The sequence below is a fragment of the Bidens hawaiensis genome, unplaced genomic scaffold, assembly GCF_021521415.1.
Source record: "Bidens hawaiensis isolate Kalapana, Puna unplaced genomic scaffold, B.hawaiensis_p1.1 tig00027123_1, whole genome shotgun sequence".
NCBI classification, from domain to species: domain Eukaryota; kingdom Viridiplantae; phylum Streptophyta; class Magnoliopsida; order Asterales; family Asteraceae; genus Bidens; species Bidens hawaiensis.
The window spans coordinates 137,507-152,186 of NW_027494383.1; the positions used below are offsets into that span (position 1 = coordinate 137,507).

General features: G+C 45.2%; 1 protein-coding gene across 1 annotated transcript; it reads right to left on the reverse strand.

Annotated features, from left to right (window-relative positions):
* Positions 1-6,280: 6,280 nt before the first annotated feature.
* On the reverse strand, positions 6,281-8,031 carry LOC143574865 (uncharacterized). The gene is made up of 3 exons (XM_077059380.1): positions 7,699-8,031; positions 7,223-7,654; positions 6,281-6,937 (listed from the first exon to the last, which is right to left on the reverse strand). Exons 1-3 carry the CDS (start codon positions 8,029-8,031, stop codon positions 6,281-6,283), a joined length of 1,422 nt encoding a protein of 473 aa, XP_076915495.1.
* Positions 8,032-14,680: the final 6,649 nt, after the last annotated feature.

A 14,680-nucleotide genomic window follows, 5' to 3' on the forward strand; every position in this document is an offset into this window, starting at 1 on the left:
AAAGGACAAGTAGGCCACTCGCAGGCGCGTGTGCAGGTGACAGGACGTTTATGACGGCTGTAACTGTACCCGACAGTTCAACTTTTTCCCTTTTTCGAATTTCCCGCATGACGTGGCAGTTATCTACTGGGTTGCCTTTTCTCTCTCTACTGTCTGTATCCCATCGCATTAATTGCGGTGGGTATAAATACGTGGAGTTAACTTCTTTTGGAAGTTTTATCGTCTTTGCATTCTGATTATTTTCCTTCTATCTTTCTTTGAAATTCTCTGCATATTCCTTTGATTTTACTATCGTACCAGACATTTCCCTTTATGACTAGCACGATGGCAGAGGTTGATGAGATAGAAGTACAATAGGACCATGGTGGATACCAAAAGCTTATTGAAACTTATGGTATTCCGTCAGAATGGGAACCGGAGTTCCCATCTGCCGGTTCCATTGCCAGTTTCCCTCCTCCTAGGAAGATGGCATTATATGCCGATTACTTTGTTTTGGGAAAATTCCGTCTTCCTGTCACGAAGTTTTTTATGAAGGTAGTGAAGGCGTTTGGGATTCACTTGTCCCAACTTCATCCCCGTGCTGTCATGCGAATTCGCCATTTCGAGTTCGTATGCATGGCTCAAGGGATGGTACCACGGCTGGACCGTTTCGCTGTTTTCTACAAGATGACCCGTCGGAATGGGTGGTTTTCTTGTCATTCGTCGACTGACAGGGCGTTTGGTCAAGAGGTTGAGACGATATCCAAGGAATGGAAGAGGAAGTTTTTCTGGATATCAGAAAACGTGGTGCCGGACACCATGGTTCGTCGGCCAGGCAACGAGCCATTGATTGATCTTACTCCAGATGCCCACGAGAACCGTGATTGGGTTCGGAAGCTGACTGTCCTGCTAACACCAATGCGGGTGCTTCCTGAGGAGGCCCTTGTCTGGGCGGGAATGAGCCATCTATGGCATGCTCCCGATATGGAGCCTGTTTTCGTCGAACCGAACGGCCGTAAGTTTTATTGGTTTTCTTTATGTGATCTTCCAAAGTTTCTGTTACTTTAATTCTTACGTTTGTTTTTCAGATTTCGGATCTATGCTTACCGCCTTGTATGACGACAAGGGGTGTGTTGGGAAAACTATCCGTGACGTTAAGCAAGTGTCTGTCATGGAGAGGAATGCCAAATATTTCCTCTTTCCTGTGAGTGTGCGGGCCGAGCCAGTTGTCTCGGATAATATCTTTGAAACAGGTGCGTACATCTTGAACCCTCCGCCTCTTAATATGCTGACCTCCGATGGGATAATCGTCATTACAAGTGACGATTCTAATATTCTTGAGGGGGAAAGCTCAGATGATGCCACTGAAGTTTCATCTGTCTCTCATCTGTTGGCAGAACTCTACCGAAAACAAATAAACGCCAGACACATCGTCCGAGGAAACCACTACCACCTAGCCTTTCAGAGCGACTGGGGACCGTGACCGGTAAGTTCGTATTTGTTAGCTTTTGTTATATAAGACAATGAGATCTGACTTTGATTATGCTATGCAGATCCGTCCATCGTTAAGGGTCACGCGTTTGGTAGGCTATCAACGCCGAAACCAAATGTTGAAAAGCAACCGTTGCCTCCTTCGGAGAAAGAAACAGAGAAGTCTGTTACCCCTCCTGTTGGAACGACTGTGGAGGGGTCTAGCGTTCAACCGGGCCATTAGATTACCTTTTTCAGGTGGGGATGTTGCTAGTTTTCAACATGATAACCCTGAGGTTACCGCTGAGGGCTTTAGGGTTAATGAATCTCCCCTCCGATCCGCCTCTCAATTTTATTCTACTTCTTCGCCTTTTATGTCGGGTGAGGAAGGAGAATTCCATTTTGGACCATCTGTCCATGAGATTGGGGGAGGTTCTTCGCAGAATATTCCCCCGAAGACTTCCTCCTCCCCTATCCGTCTTGAGACTTCAAGTTCTCAATTTTTTGTGAATGTTCAATTAGGAGGAGACTATGATTTGTTTGTCCCGCCTTGGGACATTGTCAATGGGTCGCGAGTTACGGACCCAAAAATTTGTATTAGTTTTGTCGAACACTGCATGCCACCCGCTGAGATAGCGTATCAGAAGACTCGCTCCCGCCTAGATCTTCATACTAACTTAGCCATTTCTTTGACTAACAGCTTAGCTTGTAGTCAAGAGATCTTGCGGGAGTGGAGAACAATGGGTGGGAGGCTTGGTTCGGCTTCCGAGGCCATGAAGGCTGCGGAAAGAGAAGCTGAGGGGCAGCGGTTGCGGCAAAATGGAAGCAGGTCGATGCTGAGGCTGCACTCAAGCTAGAAAAAGACCGAAGTGCTGCGGCTGCCAAGAGTTGGAAAGAGGCCAGTGAAAGGTCTAATGCCACTCTTGAAGCTTCCCGAGCTGAGACTTAAAGGAAGAAGGACGAATTGTCGAGGGCACAGGATGAATTGTCTCAACAAAATGTCCGAATCCAAGAGCTCGAGGAAGCTTTGAAATTGCAAGGGGAGAAGGCTGAGTTGAAAGATAAGACGATTGTTGACATGCAGTCTGCGTATGATTCCCTCTTGCAATCTCAAGCTGAGACAGAGATCCGCGCTTCCACCGAAATGCAAGAACTGCGCAACAGGGCGGAACGCGCAGAGCGGGAGAGGCAATATTTCCTTGACCGTGGCCTTGACTCTGTAAGTGTTCTTCGTGTACATTTTATTTTATGTGTGTTTGATCTAATGATGTTTACAAGTCTCGTTCGCAGGTCATCCGCCATATCAAGAGGAGTACGGAGCTTACCGATTGCTTCGTGAACCTGACTACTGCTTCGGAAGGCGTTGGCCGGGTGAAAGGTTTTGATGAGGGATTGGCGTTTGCCCAATCCAGACAACCTATTGAGAGTCACCCGCTCTATGGCCTCGACGCGAAGCAGGAGTGGATATGCGGGTTCAAGAGTATGATAACCTTGTCTTCCCGTTACAGAATATGCTTCCGGAATTTGCTTCATCCGAAGACGGTGTGAAGCAATTACGAGTATACATTGATGACGAATCTGATGATGACAAGGCGGAAGACGAGGCTCATACTGCTAACCCTTAGGTTATGTGTAGGCGCTAGAATTTACACTTGTAATTTCATTTCATGTTTTTGTAATCACTGTTTTTTGATATTAATGAAAAGAATTTCATGCACGCATTATCTCTTGTGGAATATTTTTCTTTGAATTTTGAATTTGTGCAAGTTGGGTAGATAATACTGATGACGTGGCGGAGAGAGGTTTTTAGCCGGTGGCTGACAGGACGTGTAAAACGCCTGTTTTGACAGCCTGTAAGCACTTGTTTTCGAATCTCCCGCCTGACGTGTCAGTCATCCTGTGGCCCGGAATTTCTCTTTCTTCTGTTAGTCTGACAGTCGCATTAATTGCGATGGGTATAAATAGGCCTTGAAGTCTTCGATCCATTATTATCACTTACATATTTTCTCTCTTACTTCTTCTTTCTGATATCTGTTTTACATATTTTCCATAAAAATGGCTGCCAAGAAGAAAAATCCTCACTCTATTACTGAAGTCGGGTGTGATATCAAAGAGAAAGACTTCGAGGACGTAAAAAACGTGTACGGCTTCCTTCCGGAATGGGAAGCCGAACGTCCGTCACGAGGGGCTATTGCAATGGAGCCCCCGGCGAAGAAAATGGCCGTCTACGTGGTTCATTTTACCACAGGTAACTTTCGCTTTCCTATGACGAAGTTCGTTCGATCTATAATGAGGGCCTATGGGCTCCATCTGTCCCAGATTCACCCGTTTGGGATGTTGAGGATTCGTCATTTCGATTTCTGTTGTCATCTCACAACTATGGCCCATCCGTTAATATGTTCGCCGTTTTCTACAAGATGACATACCGTGAAGGGTGGTAAAGTTTCGCTACCACCGGTAAAGGTTCCGTTGGCTTTGAGTGGCTCTGGAGCCTTCATGGGTGGAAATCCAAATTCTTTTGGATTCGCGAGGACACCATTCCCTTTGCCATGACCCGACGGAAGACTGAAGATGCGGCCCCTGAGATTCCGGCTATTGAATATGAGGGTCATAGATGGTTTGACACTTTGACCAAGACGCCGACGCCCATGCGCCCTATTCATGAAGGGGCGATGGTTTATGCGAGGATGAGTCGGTTGTGGCCGTTTCCTGCTTTGGAACCCTACTATGAGAACACTGCCGGAGGTAAGTTGATACTTGTGCTTATCGGGGCTTTTTCGTTCTGTTATTTAAACTTTTACACTGGTTGCAGGTGAAGGTATAGTTTTGTCCACTTTGTTGGACAAGGTGGGGGGCATGATGGTGCGCCGCCCCATTGCCCGACATGACGTGCCATTTTTAGAGCGCACGCGGGACAACTTCCTATTTTCCACCACCCTCACCCCGGAGCCCATTGTCTCTGAGGCAATGTATGCACAAGGTGAGGAATTTGTCAAGAAGTGCGAAGGTATTTCCCAACCTCGCCCTGTAACCGTCGTTACTTCAAGCGGAGTGATCGTATTTTTGTCATCTAGCGAAGAGTCGTCACTCTGTGAAGGAGGGTTACCACTTAGTGCTACTAATCCTTCTCCCTCTTCTGCAGGTTTGACCCGCAAGCCAGATTTGAAGGCCACCACCGACCCAGCAACTGGTGAGGGAAGTGGTCCTCAGACCATTGAGGGCAAACCTCAGGTAACGGAGGCGGAGGGCTCTAAGGCTGCTGGTAAGCGAAAAGCGCAGCCTGCCGACGTCGCGCCTCCTAAAAAGAAGAAGAAGAAGGAAAAGAAAACCGACGTTCTGGAACTAGGTGCCCACCTTCGAGAACTTGCTTCCCGGGATGTTTCCAAGGGTAACTTGGAGGATTCTGTTGCTACCAAACCCCTAACTCCACCGACCTCACCGATCAATTTGTCAGATTCTTCTCCGATTAGGGAGAAAGGGGTTGGTGGGGTTGATCAATTCCACGCATCTCCACCCCACGATGAGCATGATTTCCAAAAACAGGGTGGGGTTAATGTGTTTAGACATAGAGGGCAAACTTCCTCTTCTCAAGTAGGTGAAGACACTGCTCCGCATCATCCCCGATGGACGTTACGGCGGAACTCGGTGCTGAATGATGCGGACGTTTGCCAGGAATATCTCAACGAGAGTCTCCCCCTGCAGAGAAGAAACGACAACGTCACCGCGTCCGCAAAGATCTGTTCGACTCCAACTCTTATCACGTGGCGAACGCTGTGTCTACCAACCAGGAACTTCGCCGGGATTGGTTAGCTATGAATGATGAGTTGGAGGAAACCGAGCGGAACTTGCTTGATGCCAAGAAGGAGGCTCTCAAAGCATTAACTGATGCTCGAGACAGTCATCGAGCTATGGAAGTGGCGAAGGCCGAACAACTTGCTGCTGAGAAAGCTAAGGTCGCTCTTCAGAAACAGCTGGATGACCAAGCTGAGCTGATTAGGTCCCTTCAAGCCGATTCAGCAGCTAAGGACAAGCGCTTATCTGACCTTTATTCTAAGAGTCGAGACCAAGCGCTGGAGTGTGCTAAGCACAAAATGGATCTTATCCGGGCTCAGGTGGATAAGAAGTGGCTTCTGTCCACAGCTATTCCCAAGGTACGAAGTCTGTTTGACTTAATCAGTTCAGATGTGTATGAGCTTACATCTGTTTGTTGTGCTTAACAAGTTATTGCTGACATTTGGAACAGTGATAATCTCGGGAATTGCGTTGCGATACTCCTCCGTGCTTCCGAGCAAGCAGGCCGACAAATGGGCTTTTAAGAAGGATTTGAATTTGGCTTTGCAGGCCGGATTCCGGAGGAGCATGTGTTAGCCGACAAGGATACTGCCTCTATCCTTATCGAGAAAACCACGGAGTTTGATACTCTGAAATTTTCCCTCTCCGACCATATATCGGAGCTTGCGGACAAAGAAGATGCTATAGATCAATTAAAGAATTTGTTGAACCTTGATGAGGGAGAAGCGGAAGCTGATGCCACCACGGAAGAAGATGCTACCCCATAGGTGTATAGGTTCTTATTGTAAATCCTCTTTCTGCTTGTAATCTCATTTAACTATCCGATAAGAAGTCTTGTTTTCTTCCGGTGCACTTTGTTTTATGTACCATAATATAAGTGTCTATCCGGGACTTCGTTTGCGTTAATAAAAGATTACAACTTATCAAAATAGTGCATAACTATCATAAGTTTCTTACTAGGCATAAGCCGTCAAAGGAAATTACACAATTACTGAACTATGTGGGCGCGCAGGCCGAAAATAAAATACAACTAGGAGCACTACATGTAGCATTTCCTTAATTGTGCTGCATTCCACATCCGAGGAATTTCGGTCCCATCTAATTTCTCCAACTTGTAGGCACCTTTGGATAGCACTTGCTTGATTTTATAAGGTCCTTCCCAAGTTGGGGCTAAATTGCCCGGAGGCTCCTGTTCGGATGCCTCGTTGTTGCGGAAGACAAAATCTCCCGCATCGAATTCGCATATTTGGACCCGCGATTTGTAGTATTTTTGAAGCTGTCTTTTGTAATTGTGCTCGCGAATCGATGCTAATTCTTGTCTTTTCTCGAGCAAATCGAGATTCATCCGGAGTTCACGGTCGTTATCTTTGATTAACAGGACCCTCGCGGATGGGATCCCGATTTCTGCCAGAATCATGGCTTCAGTGCCATAGGTTAGGCTAAACGGCGTTTCTGAATTACTAGAGTTTTTCTGGGTGCGTAAGGCCCAAAGTACATGGGGTAACTCGTCAACCCAACCATTCTGTTTAGTACCCAACCTCGCCTTAATTCCTTCCTTGATAGTTCGGTTGGTCCTTTCGACTTGACCATTTGCTTGTGGGTGAGCTACAGATGTGAAGACTTGGGTTACCTGAAGTTCTCTTAACCATTCTTGTAGTCCGCTATCAGCAAATTGGGTCCCATTGTCACTTACCAACTGTTGCGGGAGGCCAAACCGGCAAATGATGAATTCTCACAGGAATTTCTTAACATTTGATGCCGTTATTGAGGCGACTGGTTTGGCTTCTACCAACTTGGTGAAGTAATCAACGGCCACTATCAGGAACTTGACTCGTCCCGGGGCTTCTGGGAAAGGTCCCATAATATCAATAGCCCATTTTTGGAACGGCAAGGCAGAAGTGACCGGGATCAGTTCGTTTTTAGGACGCAAGGTATTGGGGGCATGGCGTTGGAAAGAATCGCACTTTCTGATTTCTTGTACAGCGTCCAAATGCATGCCGGGCCAATAGTATCCCGCGTTCATAATTTTCGCAACTGTCATTCTTGGCCCCGCGTGTAGTCCGCAGATACCCTCGTGAATTTCTCGAATTAGGTAATTTGCATCCTCTGCATCTACACATCGTAACAGCGGGCTGAGGAATGATATCCGGTATAAAATGCCATCAGTCATCTGGTAGTTTAAAGCTTTGTGCTTGATCTTCCGAGCCGCAGCTTTTCCTGCTGGGAGTGCTCCGGAAGATAAGTAAGCTTTGATGGGTGTCATCCAGGACTCGACACCGATCTGGATTACCAGGACTTGATTTTGGTGAACGGATGGATGATCCAAGACTTCTACCCGAATATCTTTAGCGAAATGCTCGAAATTCGTTGAAGCTAGTTTGCTAAGGGCGTCCGCCGATTTTTTTTCGCTCCTCTTAATGTGAACAACATTGAAATAGTTGAATTGGGGATCAAGACCTTTGCTTGAGACAAATAGGAGGCCATAACGTCGTTTTTGGCTTCATATGTTCCATTTATTTGTCCCGCAATTAGCATGGAATCCACCCACGCTTCCAAATATTTTGACCCGAGCTTTTTCGCTATCCGCAGGCCTGCCAAGAAGGCTTCGTACTCCGCCTCATTGTTGGTGCTTTTGAAGTCCAACTTGATAGCGTATGTAAATTCATGCCCCTCGGGGTTGACCAGCCTTAAGCCTGCGCTCGATCCTTCACTGCTTGAAGCTCCGTCCGTAAACAATGACCAGACTTGTCCTTGTTCCGGAGGTGCTTGGGTTGTTGTTCTATCATACATTCTTGTTCTTTGTGTTGTGGAAATTCTGTGACGAAGTTCGCCAGCACTTGCCCCTTGATTGCCGGTCTTGGTTTATACTCGATTGAATATTCACCTAATTCAATGGCCCACTTTGCCAGCCGACCGGACAATTCAGGCTTACTCAACACGTTCTTGAGTTTGTACCCGGTTAACACATTTATAGGGTGACCCTGGAAATATCTGCGGAGTCGTCTAGCTGCATAGATCAGCGCCAATACTAGCTTTTCCAACATTGAATATCTTGTGTAAGGCCCCGTACCGGTAGCCCTACTTTGGATGTTGGATTTAGTCATAAACGCAGTTCTAATATCAGAGTTAATTAAAAACATTCGCGGAATATAAAAACTTTAATAAAACATTTCATAACAATTCAAAACTTGTCTTAAACAACCAACTTGTCTTTCGAAAACTAAGTAATTAAAACATAACATGCCCTGAGCCTTCCGATGCCAGTCTCTTATTCAACGCCACGTGTCCCCTCAAGCGAGATGACTCATCCTACTCACATGCGTGCATACTAAAAGTCAGCTACGCTGAGTGAGTTCTAGTTAATCATACATTATACAATACACACAAACTTATATTCTTTCATTCATACTTTCGTACTTTCATACTTTCTTTTGTACTAACTTGCTTTCATATCTTACGTTATAAAGAGCATTACGCCCTACATTCCTCGAGGATTATTAGGGCTCGGTACCCTCCTTCCTCGAGTATTATTAGGGCTCGGTACCCTCGTTCCTCGAGTATTATTAGGGCTCGGTACCCTCCTTCCTCGAGTATTATTAGGGCTCGGTACCCTCTTTCCTCGAATATTAGTAGGGTTCGGTTCCCTAGTTCTCGAATATTAAGAGGGTTCGATTCCCTCTTCGTTACCATACAACCATACATCATACCTCGAGTATTATTAGGGCTCGGTACCCTTTTCGTAACCATACAACCATACAACCATCCTTTCATTATTTTATTAACTTTATCACGTTCATACACATAAGCATACATATCATACTTACCTTATACATAGCGTTACAACCTGACAGTAAGTGCAATATCCGAAGATCGTTCACGTACCATCAAGCAATCATTCAGACATGTCACATTATTCACATAAGGTATACACTTATCTCTTAGGATAAGCGTATTAACAAACATATTGAGTATGCACACAGCCCCGAAAACATAACACATAAATGGGGCTAGAACTCACTAGAACACGGTTACTTTCACCGTTAATTGTTATTCCCTTCTTGAGCTGTGCACGGCTAACTGTATAACAATACACGTATCAATCATCTATCGCTATCTATATTGTGTTTCTAGTTCAATTATAACCCACAACGAACGGGGGTCCGGGGGCAGCGCCCCTGGCAGCGGGGTTCTAGGGGCGGCAGCCCCTAGCAGGGTCCAAGGGGCAGAGCCCCTAGCTGGGGTCGAGCTTGGAAAAATTTTATTTCCATTAACTGTCTTAACACATTTTTCATTAGGATTTTAATTTATTTCCCAGCGAACTTAACTTTTGGCGAACTTAATTTTAAGCGAATTTATCGCTAGCGAAATTAAGCATAGGCGAAATTAGTGTTCGGCGAAGTTAACCCTTAGCGAACATATGCCAGGCGAAGTTAAGCATTAGCGAACTTAGCCTTAGGCGAAGTTATCATGGGCGAACTTGGTAACAGACGAACTTATTCCTCAGCGAACTTAAGGTGGCGAAGTTTAGCAGTGGCGAACTTAGCTTGAAGGCGAAGTTACTCAGCAGGGGTTACTGTTCGCTCTAAAACCCCTTAATCATAATCGTTTCATCTCGAAATCCTTGAATGCGAGTTTAACCAAACCCGTAAACATTCCCATGTTCATTTTCGGATAAAACTTGACCCGTAGTAGCATAAAGCATGAAACTTTAAGGCTTAAACGTTTAATACTAGATCTAGGATTCATTTTACACGAGCCGCACATATTCGCGGGTTTAACGAGTTCGTTTTAGCATCAAGTTCGCAACTAAAAACGTAAACTTTAAAGTAAAACGGCTTACCTTTAGGTCTCGGTTAGCTTGCTTATGGACTCTAGATCTTCGTGTATGGCTCGTATAGCAAAGATCTACCACAAACGGATGTTCGCTCGATCTCGTTTTCCCTCTTCCCTCTCGACCGTAAGGTTTATGGTGGTGTAGGGTGTGTGTGTTTTGAGTGTGTAGATAATAAGATGGAAATGAATGAGGGTTTAGGGTTTTAGGTTGGTTTAAGGGGTATTTATATCCCTTAAAGCCCATGGACCTAAGGCCCATTCCCTTTAATCCATCTTAATTAGTCAAAGTCCATGATCTTTATAAATACTAATTTATTATTCAGGCCCAATAACTAAACGCGACTTTCTTTTATTAAATACGAAATTTAGGACGTTACATCTTGTTTCCGGGTCCGATAATGTTCTACTAACGTAATAGATTGGAGTTTGGACATTTTTCATATATGTTAATAGAACAGCCCCCGCAGCAATGTCAGATGCCGACAAGTATAGTGTTAATGGTTCACCCGCGTGTGGAGCAGTTAACGTGGGTAATTCTATTAAACACTTCTTGACTTCTTGGAACGCTTGCTCGGCTTTCGGGGTCCATTTGAACTGTTCCTTTTTAAGGCAATTTCTCAGAGTTGAAACGAACGGATAAGATTTAGCAGCGTGGTTTGCCAGAAACCTATTTTAATGCTACTAATCTCTTGTTAAGTGTTTGGACCTCTTTGAGGGATGCGGGGGATGGCATGCAGGCTACTGCTTGTATCTTGTCTGGATTAGCTTTGAAACCCGTGCCTGTAACGATTACCCCGAGGAACTTCCCTTCCTCCATTCCGAAGGAACATTTTGCCGGATTGAGTTTCATGTTGATACTTCTCAGGGTTTCGAAAGTTTCCTCTATGTCCCTCAGCATTTGATCTTCTTCTATGCTTTTGATTACTAAATCGTCCATGTAAACTTCAAGATTTCGACTTATCTGACCTTTGAAGGCTTGATCCATCAGCCTTTGATACGTGGCCCCCGCGTTTTTTAATCCGAAAGGCATCATTCTGTAGCAGAATGTGCCTTGGTCGGTGCGGAACGCTGTCTTGTCTTCGTCACCAGCCGCCATATGAATCTGGTGATACCCTTTGTAGGCATCAAGGAAGCACTTGAATTTGAATTGGGCCACCGCATCTACCTTTAAGTCAATTTCCATAAGTGGGTAACAATCTTTTGGACATGCCTTGTTTAGATCTTTGTAATATATTGTAGGTTCCCTGGATGGATCTGCATGGGATATCTCGATCTACGTAGGTGCGGAATCCCTGCGTAGGTCGTTACGAGCGTAGAAGACACGAATAGATCAAATAAGATACGATAAACAAACACGTTATATTATAACCAAAACACGTGATACAATATCACTATTACAGACACGAACTCTCGTCCTCACGTTACAGCTCTCGTAACTTCGATAATGATCACACGAACTCTTTTTCTAAGCTAAGCCGTAACCTATATAAATACACGACAACTTCGCCTGGCATGTTCAGGCGAAGTTGTCCATAACTTCGCTTGACTAACAAGTTCGCCTAAACAGCGAACTTGTTAGTAACTTCGCTTAAGACATATAAAACATAATTAATCATTACAGACTCGATTACAGACACTAGACTATGAACTACTGACATTATGCACCAACAGACTCCCCCTTGGCAGTAGCTTCATGTCTTTATCTTTAAGCACTTGTCTTGTAATCTTCATGCATGCACTCCCTCTCTTACGCAGACCGTGACTACTCGCTGATATTTCCTCGCTTCGTCTTTCCAAGCAGGAATATAAAATATCTTCTTTTCATTTAACACCTGCAGATCAGCTTTCGATAAATTAACAAGATGCATCGGATCATACACTCTTAGCACTTCTTGTTCGTCTTCGTCTTCCATCACGGCTTCAGCAGTCTGGCAATCAACATACCACCATTTAAGATCTTTCAACACATCTTGAGGCATAGTCTTCATTGGAACCTCTTTCATGTATCGAATCGGTTTGTACTTCATTACCATCCATGGCTTGCCATCTGCTCTCATTCCTCTTTCCTTATCTTCCACTAGCTTTCCCTTCTGTAGCTTTAATAACTCAAACTTCTTTTCTTTAATACTTTCTTTCCACACGATCTTCCCAATAACTCTGGCCATGTTGTCGTCGCTTCTATTAATCAACCCCAATCTAGCCAAATCCTTCACCTCACATTCAGGCAATGTATTGAGAGATCTCAACGTCCTCTTAAAGTATTGGATCCCATCATATCTTTTCACCACGAACACTTTTAACTGTTCATCATATAGCCAACAGATAATTCCTTTCTTTGATTCAGCATAGCCTTTGATATTATAACTTTTCTTGAACATGGTTGGAACAGCAGGCTTCTTAGTTTTGATAAACCAATGAGCATAGCCTTCCTTCCATATAGGCTGCTCCTCCCATTCTGTATCATCATCTACTGTATCTTGACATACATCTGACTTTTCAACTTCAGGGATCTCGTGTTCAACATTCTCCTCAACTATTTCACCTTCTTCAACATTATCTTCTATCACAATTTCTGCACCAATCTTTTCAATCTCTTCGACTGGTAGAACATCATCTTCACACATAAATTCATCATCCAACATATCATCATCCAACTCCTTCAAGGCATCGATCACATCATCTCCCATCTCCTCGTCATCTACCATCACCACCTCATCACCACCAGAACCGCCAGCTGCACCTGCAGACTCCCCCTGAGCTGTGGAAGTCCCAAGAGCTTGAGTAGTTCTTGGCAACTCACCACCTACACCTTTCGATGCATTGGGATCATCGTCTATGTCATTCTTCTTCTTTGTCCTGAGCTCGTCGCCTTTACAGCTCGTCTCCCCCTGAGATGCCAAGAACTCCTTCATAGCATCTATAATTTTTCCATGTTCAACCAGTAGGGACGACTGCAGCTGATTCTCTGTTACTAGGCGCTGAATAGCCTGGGTCTGGATAAGATTCACCCTTGATTGTTCTGCCACGACCCGTTCAAGTGCAGCTATTCTTTCCGAGTCTGATAGGGTTGCATCGAAATCGAACCTCATATGTGATATATCTTGAGTGTACTGAGGAGGGATTTCAAATGTAACCGGGACATCAGAAGCAGGCGTAACCGCAGGTGGTATCATACCTGATAACCCTGCAGTTGCAACGACTGTCGACTCAACAAATTGAGCAACCACCTCTGAAGGAGTAAGAGTTGGAGGTGGTAAAGACACAATCTCCGGAGTCGTCAGCTGGAAAGTAGTGAGTGGGATGCCGAAAGAAGATGATGTAGCCACCACGGGAACATCCGCGGCGCTTAAACTTGTAACTTGTACTGATGTAGGGACAATCGACATACCGGACAGTGCGGGTGGAGCGAAACGTACTTCTCTTGAACTCTCACCTGCTCCCATACCTGCACCTGTCCTGTCCCTTCTTGAACGTCTGATCAACTTATGAATGTCTTCTTCTTCTTCTGACTCACTGTCGTCATCTGTCCTCTTTCTCTTCCCATACGTCCTCTCTTGAGTCACCATCATACGTCTTGCCTCATCCATTACAGTATCAAAATCTGAGTCAGCCACCGTCGTAGCTGCTCTAGTAACATATACTCCCGTACTCTGTGGAACCGAGACCTGTATATTTTCTTGAAGATCAACTTGGTCCATGTCAAAAAATCCTTGGCCGCCAAAAGCAGCGTCAAGGTCTACTTCTTCTTCAGCTGACACAACAGGTGCAGCAGGTACAGCTTGAGGTGCTCCCGCCTGTTGTGGTTGAGGATCTCTAAACTCGTCCCCATTAGCAGGAACATACTCTGGGTTGATTAAATACCCAAATAGTGGAGTATGACTAGGACGCAGTTCAGGGTTGCTCCTCACGCTCGATGTCCGGCATTGAGCGAAGATACGCTTGTTCACACTTTCCACGTATCTGATAGGGCGACGTTGAGGCAACGTGGGAGCCACATGATTCAAGATCATTTGAAGAAATCTTGGATACATGAGGAATCTCTCACGTGCCATCGCCCTTCTCTGACGATCAATTTCATAGAAGACCATCTGACTAAAGCTATAGCGCTTATTATATGTCAGAGCAGTCATTGCTGACTGCATGGTCGCGCCCATTCCGTCAGTGCCCGCCTTCCTCCCAGACATACAAACAATCATGACGTGCATGAGAAAGCGCCACTGATCGAGTAGGAAACCCTTCCTTCTTTGTGTATCGCCCAACGGACCAGAATAGCCCATTCGTAAAAACGCTCCATCTCAGAAAGGAGCCACAAAGTCTGTCGGGTCATCCCTGGTCTCATTCCCGAAACGTAAAGCCGCCCGGATTTGTTCAGAAGAGAACTGAACTTCTTGATTGTTGACGGTTGCTCGCATAACCGGGGGCTCAACACGGCAATCGTATTCCACCGTCTGCCAAAAATCCTCAATATTGGGTAAGGATATCGGCAGAGTAGTTGTGATCGCGTGGAATATCCGCGAGCGAAGGAGGAAAGTGATGATTTCGCGGTAATCCTCCACACCACTCGCATCTGGGTCTAACGTAATATACATATTATGCCCAGGGAAGA